Genomic DNA, 24657 nt, shown 5'->3' with positions numbered 1-24657 from the left:
TGGCAGGGTTGGGGAATTTGTGCGTGGAGGAATGAGGGTGAGTATTCCAAGAATGGGAAGCAATGCCACTTTATCATTTCCATACATGATCTAGGTCCATTCATTATACTAGCGGATGAAAGAGATTGGTGAAGGGAGTTGAATTCATTAGGTCATAAGTGATAGGAGCAAACAATTTGGCCCATCAAACCTACTCCACCATTTAATCTTCGCTGAACTACCTCTCCCTCCTAACACCACTCTCATGCCTTATCCCCATAACCGCTGACACATGATGAATTGAACGAAACAGCTCAGAAAGAGCTTGACAAAGTATAGCTATAAAAAGATGCCGGATTATGCCAAAGACAAACCCAAAATGCTGGAGTACCTCAGATGGTCAAGAAACATCTGTGGCAAAAATGGATAGGTAACATTTTGGATCAGGACCTTTCTGCAGACAATCTGAAGTAGGGTCCCAACCTCAAACGTCACCTGTCCATTTCCTCCAGGGATGCTTCCTGACCTGCTGAGTTACTCCAGCATTTTGTGCCCATCTTTGACAAAGTACATGGAAGATTAAAGCAGTGTAATCTTAATAGGGTGGTGAAGCAAGTATAGCCAAAAACGCACACCGAATTAAAACTCTCTCCTAAGAAACAACAGAGGCATAAATTGACTCAATATTGTCTGGAGGCACGGGAGAGTGGGGTTTCCGATTGCCCTTTGGGCGGATGCTTTGAAAATTGATATCTGCATAGACGACAGCGTTGTCAGCCAAAGGGTGCCTTGATCTCGACTTCCTTTGACATTTCACCACTGCATACGTGGGTCCACCTTCATTGTTATCCACATGGGGAGCTGCCCTGTTGTTTCCCAGTTGCTGCAGATCTGCATCAACGTGGTTCCGTTCCAATATTGCCATTTCCTAAAATATAACAAAATGCAATTTTACAAACCTAATGGATCTGAAAGGTCCTCAGCAGATGCCTATTGCAAACCTTTTCGGATCGTACACCTTGTTGTGGTGCAGCGGCATGTGTGCCCCCATGATTCCGAGAGCGATGCAGTCGGAAGCACTAGCTTCAGGTAGGTCCACCCATGGCGGTAAGGTCGAGGATGAGGGTCCGGACTAAGAACGATCCAACGTACAAGACCTCAACTGCGGACCAGGCGAACAAAGTTATCTTGAACTCAACGGCTGTGAAGGCGGATGAAGGCTGGAACATATCTATCAGCTCCAATCGTCTTGGTTCCCTTGCCACTGGAATTAGTTGATTGATTTGTGAAGGACCGTGTGCTTCATGGAATATAATATCAAGTACAGTTTAAACAAACACACGCACAGGCGTCTTCGTTATGACATCGGAACGTAGGCCATCATCCTCGACCTCTAGGGAGAGCCACGACGACGACAGAACATGCCATGGCTGTTGTTTAATAATAATAATAATGCATTTTATTTATATAGCGCTTTTCATATACTCAAAGACGCTTTACAGAGATTTTGAGAACATAGGGAAATTAATAAATAGATAAATAAGTAAATAAATAAATGAACAGAGAAAGGAGACAGAAGGTGAGGTGACCTTCAGTGGTTGAAGGCAGTACTGAACAGGTGAGACTTCAGCGATGTTTTGAATGTGGTGAGTGTGGAGGAGTCTCTAACGGTTTGGGGTAGTGAGTTCCATAGGGTGGGAGCAGCGAAGGAGAAAGCCCTGTCCCCCCAGGATCGGAGTTTGGTCCGGATGTGGGGGGATAGGAGATTGGCAGCGGCAGAGCGGAGGGTGCAGGTGGGAGTGTGCCTGTGGAGGAGGTCGGTCAGGTAGGATGGGGCCAGGTTATGGAGGGCTTTGTAGGTTATGAGGAGGATTTTGTACTGGATTCTCTGGGGGATGGGGAGCCAGTGGAGTTTATAAAGGACGGGGGTGATATGGTCACGGATCGATGTGTGTGTGAGTAGACGGGCAGCGGAGTTTTGAATGTATTGAAGTTTATTGATGATTTTTGAGGGTGCGCCATAGAGGAGGCTGTTGCAGTAGTCCAGACGGGAGGTGATGAAGGCGTGGATGAGGGTTTCTGCAGCTGTGGAGGAGAGGGATGGACGAAGACGGGCAATGTTTTTGAGGTGGAAGAAGGCTGTCTTTGTGATGTGTTTGATGTGTTTGTCGAAGGAGAGGGTTTGATCAAGGATGATTCCAAGATTCCGGATGTGAGGTGAGGTGGATACTGGGAGACCATCAATGTTGAGGATGAAGTTTTGGGTGGATTTGGTGAGCGTTTTTGGACCAATGATGATGATTTCAGATTTGTTGCAATTGAGTTTGAGGAAGTTTGATTGAAGCCAAGATTTTATTTCAGTGATGCAGTTTGTCAGTGTAGAGTGTGTGGTGGGGGAGATTGACTTGGTGGAGATGAGGAACTGGATATCATCGGCGAAGCAGTGGAAGTTGAGACCATGACGGCGGATTAATTGACCAAGGGGGAACAGGTAGAGGATGAAGAGGAGGGGGCCAAGGACTGAGCCTTGAGGGACACCTTGGGGGAGGGGAGCGGTGGGGGATTTACAGTTGTTAATGGAGATGAACTGGTGTCTGTCAGAGAGGTAAGATTTGAACCAGGATAGGGCTGTGCTGGTGATGTTAAGGGAGGTTTCAAGTCGGGTGAGGAGAATGGAGTGATTTATGGTGTCAAAGGCGGCGCTGAGGTCAAGTAGGATGAGGATGTTGAGGTTGCCAGCGTCGGAGGAGAGGAGAATGTCGTTTGTGATTTTGAGGAGCGCAGTTTCAGTACAGTGGTTTGAGCGGAATCCGGATTGGAAAGTTTCATACAGGTTATTGGTAGAGAGGTGGTATTTGAGTTGGGAAGCTACAGCACGTTCCAAAACTTTGGACAGAAAGGGTAGGTTGGAGATTGGTCTGAAGTTGTTTGGGGTATCAGGGTTTAGACCAGGTTATTTTCAGAATGGGGGTGACAGCAGCGATTTTGAGGGATGGCGGGACGATGCCAGTGGACAGGGAGGAGTTTATTGTTGCAGTGATAAGTGGAGAGAGAGCAGGAAGGCAGGCCTTGACAAAGCTGGAGGGGATGGGGTCCAGAGAGCAGGTGGCAGTTTTTATTCCTGTGAAGAGGTCAGAGAGGTCGGTGGTGGAGATTGAGGAGAACTGAGGCAGGGGCTGACAGGATAAGGGGGGCAGGTGGTTTGAGGGGGAGCAGGTGCGTTGGTGGTTAAGGTGCTGTAGATGTTGTCTATTTTGCTTTGGAAGGATGAAAGGAAAGTGGTGCATTTGTCAACTGTGAATGATTGGGAGATGGTGTCCAGGGGGCTGAGGAGTTTGTTTATTGTAGAGAAGAGTGTTTTTGGGTTTCCGGAGCCAGAGTGAATTATTTGAGAGTAGTAGGTGGAGTGGGCACGGGAGAGGGCATCTTTATAGTGCTGTATGTGGTCTTTGTAGGCTTGGGAGTGAATTGTGAGACCTGTTTTGTTGCGGAGTCTTTCAAGTTGGCGGGCATGAGTTTTCATCACGCGGAGTTCAGGGGTAAACCAGGGAGCAGAGTGGGTGAAGGAAACTGTTTTGGTTTTTATAGGTGCAAGCTGGTCGAGGCAGGAGGAGAGAGTGCGGTTGTAGTAGTCAGTGAGGTCAGAGGGACTGTGGAGTTCAACGAAGGGAGAGGCGGACATAATTACAACATTATTACAACACAAAGATAGCGCAATACGGTGGAGCAGCGATAGAGTTGCTGGCTGACAGCGCCTACAACAGGTTTGAGGGTTAATTGCTTTGGTATAATTGTAAATTGTCCCAGAGTGTGTGTAGGATAGTGTTAGCGTGCGGGGATCGTCGGTCAGCGTGGGCTCGGTGGGAGAAGGGCCTGTTTCTACACTGGATCTCATGACTGGAGTGGACTAATGTTGTTAATAGGCAATAAACAATAGACAATAGGTGCGTGAGTAGGCCATTCGGCCTTCCGAGCCAGCACCGCCATTCAATGTGATCATGGCTGATCATACACAATCAGTACCCCGTTTCTGCCTTCTCCCCATATCCCTTGACTCCGCTATCATTAAGAGCTCTCTCTATGTCTCTCTTGAAAGCATCCAGAGAATAGGCCTCCACTGCCATCTGAGGCAGAGAATTCCACAGATTTACAACTCTCTGACTGAAAAAGTTTTTCATCTTCTCCGGTCGAAATGGCCTTACCCTTATTCTTAAACTGTGGCCCCTGGTTCAAGACTCCCCCAACATTGGGAACACGTTTTCTGCCTCTAACGTGTCCGATCCTTTAATAATCTTTTATGTTTCAATAAGACCCCCTCTCATCCTTCTAAATTCCAGCGTATACAAGCCTAGTCGCTCCAGTCTTTCAACATAAGACAGTCCTGCCATTCCGGGAATTAACCTAGTGAACCTATGCTGCACGCCCTCAAAAGCAAGAATGTCCTTCCTCAAATTTGGAGACCAAAACTGCACACAGTACTCCAGGTGTGGTCTCACTAGGGCCGTGTACAACTGTAGAAGGACCTCTTTGCTCCTATACTGAACTCCTCTTGTCATAAAGGCCAACATGCCATTAGATTTCTTCACTGCCTGCAGTACCTGCATTCTCACTTTAAGTGAGTGATGAACAAGGACACCCAGATCTCCTTGTACTTCTCCAATTCTTAACTGGACACCATTCAGATAATAATCTGCCTACCTGTTCTTACCACCAAAGTGGAGGACCTCACATTTATCCACATTGTACTGCATCTACCATGCATCTGCCCACTCACACAACCTGTCCAAGTCACACTGCATCCTCATAGCATCCTCCTCACAGTTCACACTGCCACCCAGCTTTGTGTCATCCGCAAATTTGCTCACATTATTTTTAATCCCTTCATCAAATTCATTAATGTATATTGTAAATAGCTGCGGTCCCAGCACCGATCCTTGCGGTACACCACCAGTCACTGCCTGCCATTCTGAGAGGGACCCGTTAATCCCTACTCTTTGCTTCCTGCCTGCCAACCAATTTTCTATCCATGTCAGCACCCTACCCCCAATACCATGTTCTCTAACCTTGCCCACTAATCTCCTATGTGGGACCTAATCAAAGGCTTTCTGAAAGTCCAGGTACACTACTTCCACTGGCTCTCCCTTGTCCATTTTCCTAGTTACATCCAAAAAAACCTCCATAAGATTAGTCAAAATGATTTCCCCTTCGTAAATCCATCCTGACTCGGAACGATCCTGTGACTGCTATCCGAATGTTCCGGTATTTCTTCTTTTATAATTGACCTAAATGGCCTGACTAAACACATATAATTCAATGTTATATATTCTTGATCACGCAGAGAATTTATATTTCACATTTTTACCTGGGTTTCATTGTTGGCTTCACCTTGTGATGTACTGCGCTTGGATTCTGGAAAATATGTCGTCGATAGGACCATATCAGAATCAGTATTAAACATCAATCATTCATATATTTCATTCATTTGTTCTATGTACCTTCTATATCTCTCGTTTCCCTTTCCACTGACTCTCAGTCTGAAGAAGAGTCTCGACTCGAAACGTCACCTATTCCTTTTCTGCACACATGCACCCTGACCCTCTGAATTGCCAGAGCATTTTGTGTTTATCTTCGGTGTAAACCAGCATCTGCAGTTCCTGCCAACACACTGAATCATCTACGTGTTGTGCGCAAGAGCTTATATTTAGCAGAACCACAAAAATACTGCAGTATATTTGCACGTACGGAGCAAGGACCTGCACTGTTGTTCTGGTTACTGTACGTAATGTTCAGAATGAATCATATTCCCTGTGCTCGACTCATCCCTCCCTAAAGCTGCCTAACCCTACCTGATCTCCCGATTGCTCAATACATTAACTCCCGCTCCCATTCTCACACTAACCTTTCTGTCCTGGGCCTCCTCCGTTGACAGATTGAGGCCCAGCACAAATTGGAGGAACAGCACCTCATATTGCGCTTGAGCAGCTTACACCCCGGCGGTATGAACATTGACTTCTCTAATTTCAAGTAGCCCTTGCATTCCCTCTCTCTCCATCCCCTCCTCCTTCCTAGTTCTCTGACCGGTCTTACTGTCCCCAAATACATTTTAACTCTGTACCGCCCCGACAACAACCTGAAAAAGGGTCTCGACGCGAAACGTCACACAGTCCTTCTCCCCAGAGATGCTGCTTGTCCCGCTGAGTTACTCCATCATTTTGTGTCTAAGGCCCTAACCTTATCTGCTCCAATAGGTTTTCATAAGTTCATAAGTGATAGGGGCAGAATTAGGCTACTCGGCCCATCCACCTGCTCCGCCATTCAATCATGGCTGATCTTTCTCTCCCTCCTAACCTCTTTCTCCTGCCTTCTCTCCATAATCCATGTACTAATCAAGAATCTATCTATCTATTCCTAAAAAATATCTATTGACGGCCTCCACAGCCTTCTGTGGCAAAGACTTCCGCAGATTCACCATCCTCTGATTAAAGAAATTCTTCCTCATCTCCATCCTAAAGGAATGTCCTTTAATTCTGACGCTATGACCTCTGGTCCTAAACTCTCCCACTAGTGGAAACATCCAATCTACATCCACTCTACCCAGGCCTTTCACTATTTGATGTTTCAATGAGATTCCCCCCTCTTTTCGCTCTTTCCCTGTTGTAAAGATGGGTCTTGGATCTGAAATGTTAACTGTTTACTTTCCACTAATAATCTCTGACTGAGAAACAGCTCAGTGAACTTTCAAGTTTTCATCGGCGGTGGAAATAGTTGGCAGCTTCAAGTTCATGTGTGTTTACATCTTGGATTTTCTGTCCAGGCTAGTACTGCCCTGCCACAACTACCTCCTGTGGCAGCTCCTGCAATAAACCACCACCCTCTAGGTGAGGCAGGTATGTTGTACGTTGTCTATGTCCCCGTGAGGCTGCAGGAGTGATCTTCATTGTAACTGTGTTTCACTGTGCTTGTGCATGTGACAATAAACACGACTTAACCTGATTCGAAAGGCAACAGCTAATCACACAAAGCATATTCTAACTGAGAGGGAGAGAGTATCTAAATCTTACTTCGACCCAGCCTCTTAGTTCTCACGCATCTCTGCCATTTCACACTCAGACAGTTTCTGTACAATGATGTTCAAAGAACAGTTTTTGTCACCGAGTCACCATGATAGCATTATTCATCATTCATGCTTATTCCTACATTTTAGTACTTTAATTGCTGGGTATTTATTGATTAGAACGTAATAAAATCTCGACATTCTGCAAGGAACTGAGACAAGTATTATGAAATTATTTAAGGAAAATCAGAAACTCACCCGTGGTTTTACGCGTTCGGTACCAAAGGAAGGCAACGATGAGAATCAGGAGACGCACAGTGACACCGGACACAAATGTGTAAGCGATCCTGTCGGGCAGATAATAGGGAAAGGTGAGATATGGCTCATCATAGATTCTTGGCCTTTAGTAAAGAACAAAAGTCAAGCATTTATATGGCGCCTTTCATGATTTTATTGAAGTGCGAGCAAAGGAAATGAAGTGTAGAGTCTGTTTTGGTGGGTAATGCAGCAGATAATTGGCTCACAGTGAGGTGACATTGACCAACGATCGTGAAACTGGTTGGAGATCATTTGCGTCCGACCATAAAGGAACCCTCCCTTCTCCTTCACAAACATTGCATGGGAACTGTTGCAAGTTTACAGCAACGTTTCGTTTAGTTTAGTTTAGTTAGTTTAGATTAATTCCGTTTCGTTCCGTTTAGTTCCGTTCAGTCCCGTTCAGTTCCGTTATACAACATGGAAACAGGCCTTTCGGCCCACCAAGTCTGCATCGACCAGCAATCCCCAAACACTAGATCTACCCTAAACATTAGAGACAATTTACAGGAGACAATTAAACTACAAACCTGCACGTCTTTGGAATGTGGGAGAAAACTGGAACACTTTGAGAAAACTCACGTGGTCACTGAGAGAATGACTAAACTCGTTAATGACAGCAGGCTTAGTCAGGATCGAACTCAAGTCTCTGGGGCAGTAAGGCAGCAACTCTACCGCTGCCCCACCGTGCCACTGTTATTGGAGTTTGCATATCTGACAGCTAGCACGCTGCCCTGCCTCAGTACTGCAATTGTGTGGTATCCGAGGGATTTACCCAAATATTTGCAGCTATTCTTGAAACCACCACTTTGTGACCACGGTTCGACAACCCTACTCCAACATCGGTGGAGAGAACACCATGCCTCAGAGAATACAATGCACGTGGTTCACAATAAATCTTACTACAATGCCATTTACAACTCCATCTCCACCTCCGCCAACATTGGTTTGGACACTGATTGTTCGCTTAGAGCTGTCTGGAATATGGAATATCTTCAACATATCCGAAAGGCGGCTCAACATGACCATCTCAAGGTCAGAAGTGTGACCTAACATGCCTACTACACTGGATCACCTTCTAGGAGGATATAATTTCTGCTGTTGGGGTGATTGACACTCCATAAAAGAGATTAAGTATAGCATAGCAAAGAAGAGCGGGAAACCAGAGGATTGGGACTCTTTTAAAGAGCAACATAAGATAACTAAAAATGAAGTACGGGGAGAAAAGATGAGGTACGAAGGTAACCTGGCCAATAACATAACGGGGGATTGTAAACGCTTCCTTAGGTACGTGAAGAGGAAAAAAAATAGTTAAGGCCAGCGTGGGTCCCTTGAAGACAGAAGCAGGGGAATTTATTACGGGGAATAAGGAAATGGCAGACGAGTTGAACCGGTACTTTGGATCTGTCTTCACTAAGGAAGATACAAACAATCTCCCAGATGTTCTAGTGGCCAGAGATCCTAGGGTGACGAAAGAACTGAAGAAAATTCACATTAGGCAGGAAATGGTGTTCGGTAGGCTGATGGGACTGAAGGTTGATAATTCCTCAGGGCCTGATGGTCTGCATCCCAGGGCACTTAAGGAGGTGGCTCCAAAAACCATGGACACATTGGTGATCATTTTGCAGTGTTCTATAGATTCAAGATCAGTTCCTGTGGATTGGATGGTAGCTAATGTTATACCACTTTTTAAGAAAGGAGGGTGAGAGAAAACAGGAAATTATAGGCCATTTAGTCTGACATCAGTGGTGAGGAAGATCCTGGAGTCAATTATAAAAGACGGCATTGCGGAGCATTTGTATAGCTGTAACAGGATCGTTCCCGAGTCAGCATGGATTTATGAAGGGGAAATCATGCTTGACTAATCTTCTGGAATTTTTTGAGGATGTAACTATAAAAATGGACAGGGGAGAGCCGGTGGATATAGTGTACCTTGACTTTCAGAAAGCCTTCGACAAGGTCCCACATAGGGGATTAGTGGGCAAAATTAGAGCACATGGTATTGGAGGTAGGGTACTGACATGGATAGAAAATTGGTTGGCAGACAGAAAGCAAAGAATGGTGATAAATGGGTCCCTTTCAGAATGGAAGGCAGTGACTAGTGGGGTACTGCAAGACTCGGTGCTGGGACCGCAGCTATTTACAAAATACATTAATGACTTGGATGAAGGGATTAAAAGTAATATTAGGAAATTTGCAGATGACACAAAGCTGGGTGGCAGTGTGAACTGTGAGGAAGATGCCATGAGGTTGCAGGGTGACATGGACAGGTTGTGTGAGTGGGCGGATGCATGGCAGATGCAGTTTAATGTGGAACAGTGTGAGATTATCCACTTTGGTGGTCAGAATAGGAAAGCAGATTATTATCTGAATGGTGTCAAGATAGGAAAATGGGACGTAAACCGAGATCTGGGTGTCCTAGTGCATCAGTCACTGAAAGGAATCATACAGGTAGAGCGGGCAGTGAAGGAAGACAATGGAATGTTGCCCTTCATAACAAGAGGAGTTGAGTATGAGAGCAAAGAGGTCCTTCTGCAGTTGTACAGGGCCCTAGTGTATCCGCACCTGGAGTACTGTTTTGGTCTCCAAATTTTAGGTAGGTTATTCTTGCTATTGAGGGCGTGTAGCGTAGGTTTACTAGGCATATTCCCGGAATGGCGGGACTGTCGTACGTTGAAACACTGGAGAGACTAGGCTTGCATACACTGGCATTTTGAAGGATGATTGGGGATCTTTTTGAAACATATACGATTATTAATGGGTTGGACACGTCAGAGGCAGGAAACATGTTCCCAATGTTGGGGGAGTCCAGAACCAGGGGCCACCGTTTAAGAATCAGGGGTACGCCATTTAGAACGGAGATGAGAAAAAACTTTTTCAGTCAGAGAGTTGTAAATCTGTGGAATTCTCTGCCTCAGAAGGCAGTGGAGGCCAATTCTCCGAATGCTTTCAAGAGCGAGCTAGATAGAGCTCTTAACGATAGCGGAGTCAAGGGGGTACGGGGAGAAGGCAGGAACGGGGTACTGACTGAGAATGATCATATTGAATGGTGGTGCTGGCTCGAAGGGCCGAATGGCCTACTCCTGCATCTATTGTCTATTGTCTATTGTTTATTGGCATTGAGACTTTGACCAACTATGCAAGGAGTTGCCATAAGTGATATCAAGTGTGGTGTTTTATCCCATAATTTACTATGCATTTTCCTACCAATACCACACCAGAGCTGGTCACAGCCAGGCAAAGCAGTAGTACATGGGTTTGTTAACTGTACTCATCTCACACCATAAGATGAGGTTAGTGATGGATAAGTCATGGTAAATACTGCAGGAAATGCTGTCTGAAGGGCAACAAATGGAGAAACATGTTCTTGTCACCCAAGCATACACACAACACAATGAGATGTAAACCAGTGCAATCTCCCTTCTGATTAGGTAACTAATACCTTGTTTGCAAATTATATACATATTGTCTTATAGAGACATATAAATGTATTAAAGGACTAGACAAGCTAGATGCAGGAAAATGTTCCCAACGTCGGGGGAGTCCAGAACCAGGGCCACAGTCTTAGAAAAAAGGGGACGCCATTTAACACTGCGGTGAGAAGGAACTTTTTCACTCAGAGTGTTGTGAATTTGGGGAATTCTCTGCCACAGAGGGTAGTGGAGGCCAAATCACTGGATTTAAGAGAGAGTTAGATCGAGCTCTAGGGGCTAGTGGAATCAAGGGATATGGGGAGAAGGCAGGCATGGGTTACTGATTGTGGATGATCATCCATGATCACGATGAATGGCAGTGCTGGTTCGAACGGCTTAATGTACTCATCCTGCACCTATTTACTATATTTCTATTATTATAGAGTAAAGTCATAAGGTTAAAAGGAATAAGAGTAGAAATAGGCCATTCAGCTGATCAAGTCTACTCCGGCATCCAATCATGACTGATCTATCTCTCCCTCCTAACCCCATTCTCCTGCGTTCTCCCCATAACCTCTAACTATACTAATGAAGAATCTATCTCTGCCTTAAAAATATCCAGTGGTTTGCCTCAACAGCATTCTGTGGGAAAGAATTCCACAGATTCAACACCCTCGGACTAAAGAAAATTCACCCCATCTCCTTCCTAAAAGAACATCTAATTCAGAGGCTATGGCCTCTAGTCCTAGAGTCTCCCACTGTTGGAAGCATCCTCTCCACATCCACTCTATCAAAGCCTTTCACTATTCTGTATGTTTCAATGAGCCCCCCCCCCCCCCCCTCATTCTTCTAAACTCTTGTTTAGAAGATTGTTTAAGAGATAAATTTATCTTTTGGTGACAGGCGTGAAACATGTATAAAAGCATTGGTTATGTTTTCTGATATTTGCGTTCATAGGATCCATTGAGAGACACAGTATGGAAACAGGACATTTGGCCCTTCAGGTCTGCGCTGACCATCAACCACATTAACCCAAATCCTGTAGGAAGAAGTGTGGTTTAGATAGTTGTGGGAGTCAGGAGGTTTATAATAGACCAGTCGATAGTCTATCTCCTGTGATGTTGAGATCGAGAAAGGGGAGGGATGTTTGGAAATGGTCCAAGTGCATTTCAATGCCGGGTGGAGTGCAGGAGACCGTTCCCTCTGCAGCCCTGCTGAATGGCCCAATTGTACTCCTATTCCTTATGACCTTATAACCTACACCTCCCTGGTTATCTCATCATTCCCATCCAATCCACCCCATCCCCAGGTACCTTCCCCTTCAACTGCAGGAAATGAAACATCTGTCCCGATACCTCCTCCCTCCACTCTGTCCAAGGACCTCTGTCCTTTCAGGTTAGGCAGAGTTCTTTTGGACCTCCTCCAACCTCATCTACTGTGTCAGGTGTGGACTCTTATACATCAGCTGGACCCAAGTTGACTGGGCGATTATTTCATTGAACTCCTGCCCTCAGTCAGCCTGGGACTATGATTTCCCAGTTGCTAAACACTTTACCCCCCTCCCCCATCTCCACTCCCATTCCCTCACTGACCGTTCTGTCCTGGGCTTCCTCCATTGTCAGAGTGAGGCCAAATGCAAATTGGAGAGACAACACCACGTATTTCGCTTGGGCAGCTTAAGCCAAGCGGTATAAATATTTATTTCTCTAACTTTAAATAACCCTTGCATCACCTCAGTCTCCATTCCTTCCCCCACCCTTGTCGTTGCATTCCTTCCCCCACCCTTGTCGTTGTCGTTACGTATTTCACGAAAAACACCAGCAATTAGCACATGGCATCTTTCATTAGGAACAGAGTAGTTTACCATGAAGGATTATTGGGTCTTTTCGAAGTTTCACAAGAATATTCAAGTCCTGTTGGAACAAGGAAATACAAATCAGTTTCGCTGCCTTTCACTTGCAGTTGAACAAGAGAGCATGCTTGTCCGATGTAAAGAATTTATAGGCTGAGTAGGCAGGGCAATTATTATGCAGTGTAATTTGCAGCGAATGGGAGATGTTGTCGTGACGAGCTGCAGTTATGGTTACAACTCAGGTCGCCAACAGTAGCGCGGTGCAGTGGCCCCACGGTAGAGTTGCCTGCCTTACAGCACCAGAGAGTCGGGTTCAATCATGACTACGGGTACTGTCGACACGGAATTTATAGGTTCTTCTTGTGACCCCGTGGGTTTTCTTCAAGTGTTCCGTTTTTCTCTCACATTCTAAAGACGTGCAGGTTTGTAGGTTAATTGGCTTCTGAAAATTGTCCCTCGTGAGTAGGATAGAACTAGTGCACCGGTGAAAGTCAGCTGCTTCGACGTTGGATCTCTAAACTAAACTAAAGGAAGTGATTTCACGAGAGAGATACTGTCTGGGATGAAACATTACAGTTCTGAGGAGAGGCTGGATAGACGGCGTTTTTATTCCGCCACAGGACAGGAAGGAGGAACCAATTACAGGTGTGCAAAGATATGAGGGACACAGGTAGGTTGTCGTGGGGAATCAGCACAGCAGATGTGCGTAGAAGTGGAGAACATAGGGTTGGGTTAAGGAGTAGAATATTTGGAGGTTATCTGAGCAAGGAGAATTTTAAAACCTAGATGGTGGAGGTACTCCAATTGCCTAGTCTGGCAAGACTATGAATGAGGGGATGGTAAGTGAGGTTAGTATCGATGGTACTAAATGGTCAACATTAACACAGTGGACCAAAGCTGACACACTCCTCTAGGAGTTTACTGTGGCCACATTTACTGACAATTTCTGTTCACTTCCCATATTTGAGTTTCGGTCATGTGGAGATGATGGCGGGAAAGTGAAAGTGCTTGAACAGATGTCCCTGCAAACCCAGTTTAAAGCTGTATTCACATAAGAGGAAGTTCTAGCAAGGAAACTGGCCTATACCAGCTTTGCGAAATCTATTTCTGGAGTCCAGCAACCAAGTATTGACAAATGGGCCATCATTCCATCATTTTAATCTTGATAAGTTAATTAAATAACGAGCTGAAGGACCGTTCAAGGTGCTTGAGCGTGGCTCTGCCACCTTCGTTTTGGACATGGGGGTCGCCCTGAGACTGTCTCTATTTCGCGGCTGAAGCCGGCGCACGTGGACGTTAGCCAGCCGGTCCTACTGGCGCGGCCTCGCCCTTGGGGTGGTCCTGCGTCCCGGCCCTTATCCCCGGAGTTCCCGCGGGTGTCTTCCCCTGGCGGGGTGGTTCCAGTTCGTGGGACCGCCGTGGTGCGCACACGGGCTGGTCGTCTCCTACGTCCCGCTGTCCGTTTCGTGCCTCCGGTTCTTGGGGAGGGGGGGAGGATCCTGTGGCGGTGCCCAGGGGCTAGGCAACACCCTGGGTCATTCCCCTCGGCACTGAGTGGGCAGGGGGGATTAGGCCACTCCCTGGGTCATTCCCCTGTGGACAGTGTGGTCTGGTGCTACGGGGTTTGCTGGAAGGGGTTATTGATTTGACTCTTGGGGATGACTGGGTGAGTGTATGTTCGTTACTGCATTAATGTTATTGTTACTTCTTACCTGGCGTCTGGCCTGATTCCTGTCGCGTCCAGACCCACTACAGTGCATGGATTTCAGGGTGTCGGGGGTTAAGGGGAGAAGGCAGGAGAATGCGGTGAAGAGGGGAAGATAGAACAGCCATGATCGAATGGCCTATTTCTGCTTCTATCACTTACGATCTTATGAACCATCCCACCCCCACTTCCCCTTCTGCTCCCCATCCCCTCCACTACTTACCAGGCCCATTGATTTTCACGAGAAAACTGCAGGACACGCCATTGCTGGAGATGGACACGTTGACCATTTCGCTGGATTTTGATCCACGTTGATTTGAGCTTTTGCAATAATATTGATGGTGCTGGTGTTTGAAGGATTGACAATGTAGATCCAGGGTATTGTTGTCTGAGATCTTTGAATCCACAGATGGGGTGTTTTCATACCAGCTGTAGCTAATGGGAAGGGATCCCCGGCCCGACTCACAGGACACTGGCACTGAGCCCCCGACACAGGAGACATGGGCTGGCGACAGATATCCAAGCACAGGAACAGACACGGGTTCTGTGGGAAAGGAGCAAACAGTCACGCACTGGGTGAACATCTAAAAACCAAACACTCGCCAATATCCACCATCTCTGTATCTCAGCCAGAGCCGCCAGGTTGTAATCTGACCCATCCATCTACATAGAGTCATCGACTCATACAACGGAGAAACAGGCCCTTCGGTCTAAATTATCCGTGCTGACTAGCACGCCCAATCTACACTAGTTCCACCCGCCCTTGCTTTGCCCTGAGACCTCTAAACCTATCCTATTCATGTACCTGTCCAAATGTCTCTTAAATGATGCGATAGTACCTGCCATAACTAATTCCGTTGGCAGTTCGTTTCATGTACCTCCCAACCTTAGAGTAAAAACAGTTACTGCCCAGGTTCGTGTTAAATCATTTCCCCGTCACCTTAAAACTATGTCCTCTGGTTCTCGATTCCCCTACTCTGGGCAAAATTATCTGTGCATTTACTCGATCTATTCCTCGCATGATTTTGTCTACCTGTGTAAGATTATCCCACATCCTCCTGCGCTCCAAGAAATAAAGTCCTAGCCTGCTCAACCCCTCCCTGTAGGTCGGGCCCTCAAGTCAATGCAACACCCTTGTAAGTCTCCTCTGCACCTATTCAATTCGACAGCATCTATCCTATAACATCTATATACTAAAAATCTCGTTTGTTTGTTTGTTTGTTCCTAACATAAAGTAACTCATTGAGAAACCTACCTTCAGATACTTGGAGATGTACTTGAAATGTTGGTTCGCCAGGCGCAGTAATTCCACAGCTGTACCATCCTGTATCTCCTGAGTCAAGATCCTCCACAGCAACAGCAAATATTCCTCCTGACGGATTATCTGTGATTGACACTCTTCCGCTCTGTTCATGTTTCCCATTTGTTTCCACTACATGTGCACATTGGCGACTTGTCCCACGGCACCAGTATTTTGTGTCTGAGCGGTACACTGCTGCATAGTGACAATCGATTGTGATCGCTCTTCCCATAACCCCTCTTACTTCGCTCTCTGCCCACAGTGCACCTGAAACTAAAGGAAAAATCTTTCAGAAATTGACGAGCAAAGTTAGCCTTTCACAATCATATACGTTATAATATACATCAATGTGCACAGGGGAGTCCGCCCAATCCTTGTCTTAAGTCTGTTGAATTCCACCTAGATTGCGATGAGAGACAGATAGTGGACACCGTCCCACACAATCTGCACAGGTCGTTCCAAAGCGCTTCCCAGCCAACGATGGTGCGAATGGTGAAGATGGAGCCTGTTGCAATTGGAAGGCGCTGTCTAGGGCGTCTTGGTGAGTTGCTGCAGTGCATCGTGCAGATTGTGCAAACTGCTGCTGCTCTACATCAGTGGGCGAGGTTGAGGATGGGGTGTCTATCAAGCGCGATGCTGGGTCATGACAGACCAAGCACAAGTTCGCAGCGAAACTGTGGCCTCGGCTACGCTTGCCCTCGCCGATGTAAACCATTCTCACTGTCTTCTAGACTTCCCCTCTGAGCGTCTGCACAACTACTGGGAGCTGCATTTCGCAATTCACTTTGCCAAATATAAGGGTAGTACTTTATGGAATGACGGCCAAGTAGATTCACCTTAAATTTGTGATATTACTGGTGTTCCTCCAGAGATTCGCACAAATTAACCCGTTTTAAATCCTGTCGTGATCAGGAAATTGTACATACTTGGTTATAAATAATGATGGATCCAAACTGAATGAATTTGTTTGCTTCCTCTGTCTCAAAGTGACTGTGAGATCTTAAGCGGCAGCCAGAAAATAATTTTATAAAGGCATAAGCCTGAAATTTGAAGGATTGTACTCAACCCGTTGTGATAAGTGCAGGTCTTTCTCTCCTTTCGAAGCTCAACACGACCCAGGTGAAAGCAACAGGCAATTATTTGCCTGTCCCCCAAACAAACTCTCGCATTTTACACCATGGGCTCGCAATGGCTACAATGATGCCGTCTGCAAATACCAAGAAACCCACAAACATCACCACAAAGTGAAAAACAGTAGCTACAACGATAAACTGTAGCTAAAAGGATACGAGAGGAATTGTGAAACAGTATTCCCAAGGGAAAGTAACACTCACCTGTATTGTTGATTTCTGTCACATAACTGCACGTTCCTGCTCCGTTGAAGACTTTCACGTAGAGTATTTCACTGGATTTTGTCACATGATTATTTGAGGCTGTGCAGTAATATCGACGGTGTTGTCCTCTGAGGATTTCACAACTCAGATCCAGTTGATTGCTATTCGAGATGGTTGGAACCCCAGATTCGTTCTTCTCGTGCCACATGTAACGGATGGGAAGGGATCCACGTGCAGACTCACAGTACACTGTCACTGAGCCTCCGAGACGTGAGCCATTTATTGGTGACAGATATCTGAGCACAGGAGCAGACACAGGTTCTGTGGGAATGGAGTAAACATTCAGACACCTGTGTGAACAGTTAAAAACCAAACACTTGTTAAATCACAGCAGCCCTTTATCTCTGCCCGAACCGTCCAGTTGATATCTCACCAGCTCATCTACGTTTCTCTGAGTGTGCGAAGCCCAGAAACCGAAGAACGTTAGAGTTATAGAGAAGCGAAAGAGGCCCTTCACAAGAGCTCGTTCATGCCGAACAGGATGTCCTTCTTGTCCGTTTCCATATGTCCACGTTTCTCCCTTATAGCTCGCAATGATCTCAATCTACACAAATGTCCAAAATGTCTTTTAAATGCTGTTATTCTAACTGCCTCAACAACTTCCTGTGACAGCAGGTTCCATTTACATGTCCCCCAAAGTGTGGAAAAGGTTGCCCCTGAGAACAGAAGTTGGGATGTTGTGTTTCAGTTGTACATATGTGGTTGAGGTCGATATTGGGTACACTTGGGAAATAGGTACACACTCCAGTACTGATGAGGACAATATCACCTAATCAGATGGTACATTTGAAAGCGACAGCCAAATTCCCCGTCAGAAACCTCCTTCTCCTCACAATCCATGAACCAGATTTATACATCTCAGTGTATCTCTATCCTCCCAGCAGCCAGAACTACCATGTCTGCCACTTTACCGATACACAGCAGCACCTTTGTTTTACATCTGTTTACATTTGTCACGTTACCCTTTGTTTTACATTTTCAGCATTTGCAGTTTTTATAATCTTCTTTTAATCTGCAACTCTGCCACAATCCGCAATACCGACATTCGAACACCTCATTAGTGCAACAGTATCAATATCAACAACTTTTAAATTTCCTTGTATAAAATTGTTGATAGCGATACTGTGGCACTAATGAGGTGTATGGATGGCGATATTGTGGAATTGTGTGTAGGAAACGAATGGGAAAGTGGAATAACATAGAGCCAGTGTGACCGGTGACCGCTGGTCGGTGTGGATTCGGTGGGCCGAAGGATCCTTTCCCATGTTGTATTTGTAAACTTTAACTAAACATTCCGGTGAACTTTTTCTGCAACTTCTCGAAACCTTTCACATCTTTTTTTGATAAAGCGGCGACAAGAACTGCACACCAGACTGGACGCCATAGTGGATACACAAAGTCATTCACTGAGAAACCTACCTTCAGATACTTGGAGATGTACTTTAAATGTTGGTTCCCCGGTTGTATTAATTCCACAGCTGTACCATCCTGTATCTCCAGAGTGAAGATCCTCCACAGCCACAGTAAATATTCCTCTTGCCGTGTTATCTGTGATTGACACTCTTCTACTCAGTTCATATTTCCCATTTGTTTCCACCACATGTGCACATTGGCGACTTGTCCCACGGCACCAGTATTTTGTGTGTGAGCGGTACAGTGCTGCATAGTGACAATCGATTGTGATCGCTCTTCCCACAACCCCTCTTACTTCGCTCTCTGCCCACAGTGCACCTGAAACTAAAGGAAAAATCTTTCAGAAATTGAAGATCATAGTTAGCCTTTCACAAACATATACGTTATAATATACATCAATGTGCACAGGGGAGTCCGCCCAATCATATTGTTAACTCTGATGAATTCCACCTCGATTGCGATGAGAGACAGATACGGTACATCGTCCCTCACCATCTGCACAGGTCGTTCCAAAACGCTTCCCAGCCAATGACGGTTGGAATTGTGAAGAATGATGTTTTGAACATGGAGCCTGTTGCAATTGGAGGGCGCTGTCTAAGGAGTCTTGGTAAGTTGCTGCAGTGCATAATGCAGATGGTGCAAACTGCTGATGCTCTGCATCAGTGGGGGAGGTTGAGAATGGGGTGTCTATCAAGCGCGATGCTGGGCCATGACAGACCAAGCACAAGTTCTCAGCGAAACCGTGGGCTCGGCAACGCTTGGCCTCGCCGATGTAAACCATTCACAATGTCTTCTGGACTTCCCCTCTGAGCGTCTGCACAACTACCGGGAGTTGCATTTCAAAATTTGCTTTGCCAAATGTAAGGGTAATACTTTATGGAGTGACGGCCAAGTAGATTCACTTTAAATTTGTGAGATTACTGGAGTTCCTCCAGAGATTCGCACAAATTAACCCGTTTTTAATCCTGTCGTGATCATGAAATTGTACATACTTGGTTATAAATGATGATGGATCCAAACTGAATGAATTTGTTTGCTTCCTCTGTCTCAAAGAGACTGTGAGATCTCACGCGGCAGCCAGAAAGTCATTTTAAAGGCATAAGCCGAAATTTGAAGGATTGTACTCAACCCGTTTGATAAGTGCAGGTCTTTCTCTCCTTTCGAAGCTCAACACGACCCAGGTGAAAGCAACAGGCAATTATTTGCCTGTCCCCCAAACAAACTCTCGCATTTTACACCATGGGCTCGCAATGGCTACAATGATGCCGTCTGCAAATACCAAGAAACCCACAAACATTACCACAAAGTGAAAAACAGTAGCTACAAGGATACGAGAGGAATTGTGAAACAGTATTCCCAAGGGAAAGTAACACTCACCTGTATTGTTGATTTCTGTCACATAACTGCACGTTCCTGCTCCGTTGAAGACTTTCACGTTGAGCATTTCACTGGATTTTGCCCCACGATTATTTGAGGCTGTGCAGTAATATCGACGGTGTTGTCCTCTGAGGATTTCACAACTCAGATCCAGTTGATTGCTATTCGAGATGGTTGGAACCCCAGATTCGTTCTTCTCGTGCCACGTGTAACGGATGGGAAGGGATCCACGTGCAGACTCACAGGACACTGTCACTGAGCCTCCGAGACGTGAGCCATTTATTGGTGACAGATATCTGAGCACAGGAGTAGACACAGGTTCTATGGGAATGGAGCAAACATTCAGACACCGGTGTGAACAGTTAAAAACCAAACACTTGCTGAAACACAACAGCCCTTTATCTCTGCCCGAACCGTCCAGTTGATATCTCACCAGCTCATCTCGATCTCTCTGAGTGTGCGAAGCCCAGAAACCGAAGAATGTTAGAGTTATAGAGAACCGAAAGAGGCCCTTCACAAGAGCTCGTTCATGCCGACCAATATGTCCTTCTTCACCGTTTCCATATGTCCACGTTTCTCCCTTATCGCTCGCAATGATCTCAATCTATACAAATGTCCAAAATGTACCTTAAATGCTGTTATTCTAGTTGCCTCAACAACTTCCCCTGACAGCAGGTGTCATTTACATATCACCCAAATTGTGCAAAGGGTTGCACATCAGAAAAGATGCTGGGATGTTATGTTTCAGGTGTACATATGTTGTTGAGGTAGAACTTGGGCAAGTTGTGTTCAGCTTCGGCCACTCAACTGTACAAAACCTGCCATTACGGTAAATGGCACCTTATTATTCCCCCCTCTTTAAATGTTTCTCATTTTCAAATATCCTCCAGTTTTTGATTCCACACATCGTGGGAAAATGAACATGCTTCTCGCGATTGATACATTTCTCTAACTTCCTCGCTCAATTATTTCCACACCAAGGGATGAAGTCTGAGTTTGCCCAATCTCTCCCTGCGTCAAAGCCGTCCTGTCCAGGCAGCGTCGTCCAAAAACCTTTCTGCACTCTGTCCACCTTTTCTTGGAGCTGAGAGACCAAACCTGAACACGATTCCCAAAGTATGGACTCAACATCTGCACGTCGGAAGCATATTATGTCAAATTATGTTGTGAATGTCCTCACTAATGAAGACCAGCGTACCCAGAACCCTATTCAATGCCTTGGAATTTAAAGGCAAAAAATAATTACGATCTCTTTAAGATAGACACAAAATGCTGGAGTAACTCAGCGGAGCAGGCAGCATCTCTCGAAAGAAGGAATGTGTGACGTTTCGTGTCGAAACACTTCTTCAGTATGAGAATCATGGGACAGGGAGACAGAAGAGAAATGAAAGGGTCAGATGAGAAAACATGTGATCAAAGGTGACAATGCCAAAGGAAAATGTAGACTGGATCATTGTCAGCTGAAGGAAAGGTGACAACGAAGCATAAAACATCCGCCCAAGCGAAATATGAGTGCCGTTTCTCCAATCTGCGTTTGGCCTAACTCTGACAGCGGAGGAGGTCCAGGAGATAAAGGTCAGTTTGGCAATGGGAGGGGGAATTAAAGTGTTTAGCAATCGGGAAGTGGCCTCGGCCGAGGCAGACTGAGCGGAGTTGTTCAGCGACACGATCGCCGAGTCTGAGCTTCGTCTCGCCGATATAAAGGAGTTCACACCTGGAACAGCGCATATAGCAGATTAGGTTGGAGGAGATGCAAGTGAACCTCTACCTCACCCGCAAAGACTGTTGGAGTCCTTGGACGCAGTAGAGGGAGGAGGAATACGGACAGGTGTTGCATCTACTGCGGTTGTAGGGGACGATACATTGGAAGGGGGTGGTTTGGTTGGGAAAGGACGAGTTGACCAGGGAGTTGAGCAGGGAACGGTCTCTTCGGAAAGCAGAAAGAGGTGGAGATGGAAAGAAGTTATGCAGTTGAGAGGAAGGCAAATGTGCTGAGCATCCTACTTGAAATGGATGGCCGCTCAGTGGGACAGAGCCCGCACTGGATGAGAGCAACAAGAGTGGAGTTTCCCCACCCCCGCCCGCTCCCCGCATGTCTCTGCACCGCTGCGGAGCCTGGGGATATCGGTGCTGTCCTGGCTCTTCCAGGAGAAAACATGGATCAGGCATTTTAGTGGAGACGTCAAGTCATTCGCTGAGAAACGTACCGTCAGATACTTGGAGATGAACGTAAAACATTGCATCCACGCCAGGTCTAGTAATTCCACAGCTGTACCATCCTGTATCTCCATAGTGAAGATCCTCCATAGTCACAATAAATATATTTCGTGCCGGGTTATCTGTGATTGACACTCTTCCTCTCCGTCCGTGTTGTCCTTTAGTTTCCACTAAAACGCTACACTGACCAGTCCACCCATGGCACCAGTATTTTGCGTATGAGCGGTACTCTGCACCATAGGGACAATCGATTGTGATCGCTCTTCCCACAACTCCTTTTACATCCTTCCCTGCCCACAGTGCATCTGAAACAGAAGGAAAAACTTTCAGACTTGAGAGGAAATTAACTGTTTAATGGAAAAAGATAAATTTTGATGATTACATGAAAGGGAACTTCAATAGTTCCATGATGTGTCATGTTCCTTCTCGGCCAATGTTTCCGGTCTGAAGTGCAGTCGCTGCTCTTATTGCCCCAGTTGTGTCAGTGTTCCGTCCCCGTGTCAGTACAATTTGGGTTCACTTGCCACTCCAGATCCCTGAGCAGAAACTGGGCTAGCATCGCAGTGCGGTACTGAGGGAGCGCGGCAGTGTTGCAGGAGCTGCCTTTCAACAATCCCAGGCGGTACCCGGCCTCTCACCCTACAGAAAGACCCAACTTTGCTATTTCTTTGGCGTTTGCTTCCCACTGCGGTGCCAACATTCATCTTTCAACCGACAGTAGGCCGGACCCGTATTTGGATATTCACCGCCGTCACGGCCATTACATAGCCCTGACTGAGGACAGAGGGCGGACAAGTTAGAATAAAGCGGGTCGCTTACAGATTCGGGAACAATTTCTTCCCAGCTGTTATTAGACATCTGAATCATCTTACCACAACCAGAGAGCGGTGCTGAACTCCTCTCTACTATCTTTGATGACCCTCGGACTACCCTTGATCGGACGTTGCTGGTTTTACCTTACACTGAACGTCATTTCTTTTTCATGTATCTATGCACTGTAAGATGCTCGATTGTAATCACGTATTGTCTTTCTGCTGGCTGGTTAGCACGGAACAAAAAATGCTTTTCACTGTACCTCGGTACACGTGACAATAAACTAAACTGAATTGGGAGCCAAATGTCCCGCTGCTCATCCGGGACAGGTTCTGTTCCCAATGACCCCGGCTCGCCCTGGAATTTTCAGCACGACCAGGCCGCGGGTTGGAGAGAGGATGGAGAGAGAGTTGGGGGAGGGTGGATAGAGCGAGGACAGTGGTTCAGACTCACACCCCGGGGAACTGTTGGGTTTGCGACTGAGTTGAGTTGGACAAATGCAGGGAATATTTGAACTGACGCAATGAGTCCACAATCCCGACTCCCACCTCAGTTGTAAACACATTTTAGAAGTGTAGAATTAACTTCCTTGTGACGTTGGCATCTCTGACCTTCGGTACAGTTGTCTTCGAGTGTCTACTCCAAATTCATTCGCTATTGTATGCTTATAAACCATCATCAGATGCAACTAGACCATGTGTCAACAGTGGTTAAACTACGAACATAGTCTAGATAATCAAATGTGATTTCATATTTCATATTTCATATTTCATATTTCATATTTCATATTTCATATTTCATATTTCATATTTCATATTTCATATTTCATATTTCATATTTCATATTTCATATTTCATATTTCATATTTCATATTTCATATTTCATATTTCATATTTCATATTTTCATATTTCAGATACAGCGCGGAAACAAGCCTTTTCGGCCCACCAAGTCCGCGCCGCCCAGCGATCCCCGCACATTAACACTATCCTACACAAACTAGGGACAATTTTTACATTTACCCAGTCAATTAACCTACAAACCTGTACGTCTTTGGAGTGTGGGAGGAAACCGAAGATCTCGGAGAAAACCCACGCAGGTCACGGGGAGAACGTACAAACTCCTTACAATACAGCACCCGTAGTAAGGATCGAACCTGAGTCTCCAGCGCTGCATTCGCTGTAAAGCAGCAACTCTACCGTTGCTCCACCGTGCCGCCCTGGTCCATCACCACACTGCACTGAGTGCCATTTCCCCCATTACATGTCTACGCATACTTAACCATCTTTGGTGTGGAAAGAGTGCACCCCAACTAACAATGATCATTGGAATATCTAGATCAGGCTTTCACTCACCGGGCAGCGAGGTGATGAGGAGAATGGGAATCCACATTGTTTTATCCAGAGTAACAAGGACAGCACTGGCCTGTCGCTCAGCTCTCTCTCAGATACAAACGCATCTCTCAAATAGCAATGAGGAAGATGGGAACAGGAACTCAGATCGTGAATCACATTGAGCCAGTAGCAGCTCGACACGTTACAGTGTGAAAGGCTCTGGGCTATATTTGGCAAATGGATGGGTCAGATGCTCATAGTGTCATACAGCACGGAAACAGGCCCTTCTCCCCAATACGTTAGACCAATGTGCTCATCTACGTTCGTCACATTTACCCACCATATCTCCCCAAACCTTCTGATTCCATGGACCTGTCCAAGTGCCCGTTACATGTTGTTCTTGCAGCTGCCTGAATCACTTCGTCAAGTATGATGTATCCGAAAGGCCGAAGCGGCCGGTATCTCTATACTCAGAGTGTGTTAACACTGAACA

The 24657-nt window shown here is 46.0% G+C and overlaps 1 protein-coding gene across 1 annotated transcript; it reads right to left on the bottom strand.

The window, feature by feature from the left end:
• Positions 1-631: 631 nt before the first annotated feature.
• LOC144605581 (polymeric immunoglobulin receptor-like) lies at positions 632-24237 on the bottom strand. Its single transcript, XM_078421012.1, has 11 exons — positions 24186-24237; positions 22010-22342; positions 19803-20123; positions 18432-18749; positions 16953-17273; positions 15574-15891; positions 14542-14862; positions 12626-12674; positions 7292-7380; positions 5342-5388; positions 632-907 (listed from the first exon to the last, which is right to left on the bottom strand). Exons 1-11 carry the CDS (start codon positions 24220-24222, stop codon positions 632-634), a joined length of 2430 nt encoding a protein of 809 aa, XP_078277138.1. The 5' UTR covers positions 24223-24237.
• Positions 24238-24657: the final 420 nt, after the last annotated feature.

Source organism: Rhinoraja longicauda, chromosome 24, assembly GCF_053455715.1.
Source record: "Rhinoraja longicauda isolate Sanriku21f chromosome 24, sRhiLon1.1, whole genome shotgun sequence".
Taxonomy (NCBI): Eukaryota; Metazoa; Chordata; class Chondrichthyes; order Rajiformes; family Arhynchobatidae; genus Rhinoraja; species Rhinoraja longicauda.
The sequence above is the reverse complement of the archived record's forward strand: the minus strand, read 5'-3'. Positions and strand labels throughout refer to the sequence as shown.

Bases quoted from the DNA above. Each gene is read 5' to 3' on its own strand.
- LOC144605581 (XM_078421012.1), bottom strand. From the start codon at position 24,222: ATGTGGATTCCCATTCTCCTCATCACCTCGCTGCCCG. The intron at 15,892-16,952 runs GTGAGTGTTACT...TTTTTCCTTTAG, and splicing joins GACAGAAATCAACAATACAG to TTTCAGGTGCACTGTGGGCA. The intron at 5,389-7,291 runs GTGAGTTTCTGA...CATATTTTCCAG, and splicing joins CCGAACGCGTAAAACCACGG to AATCCAAGCGCAGTACATCA.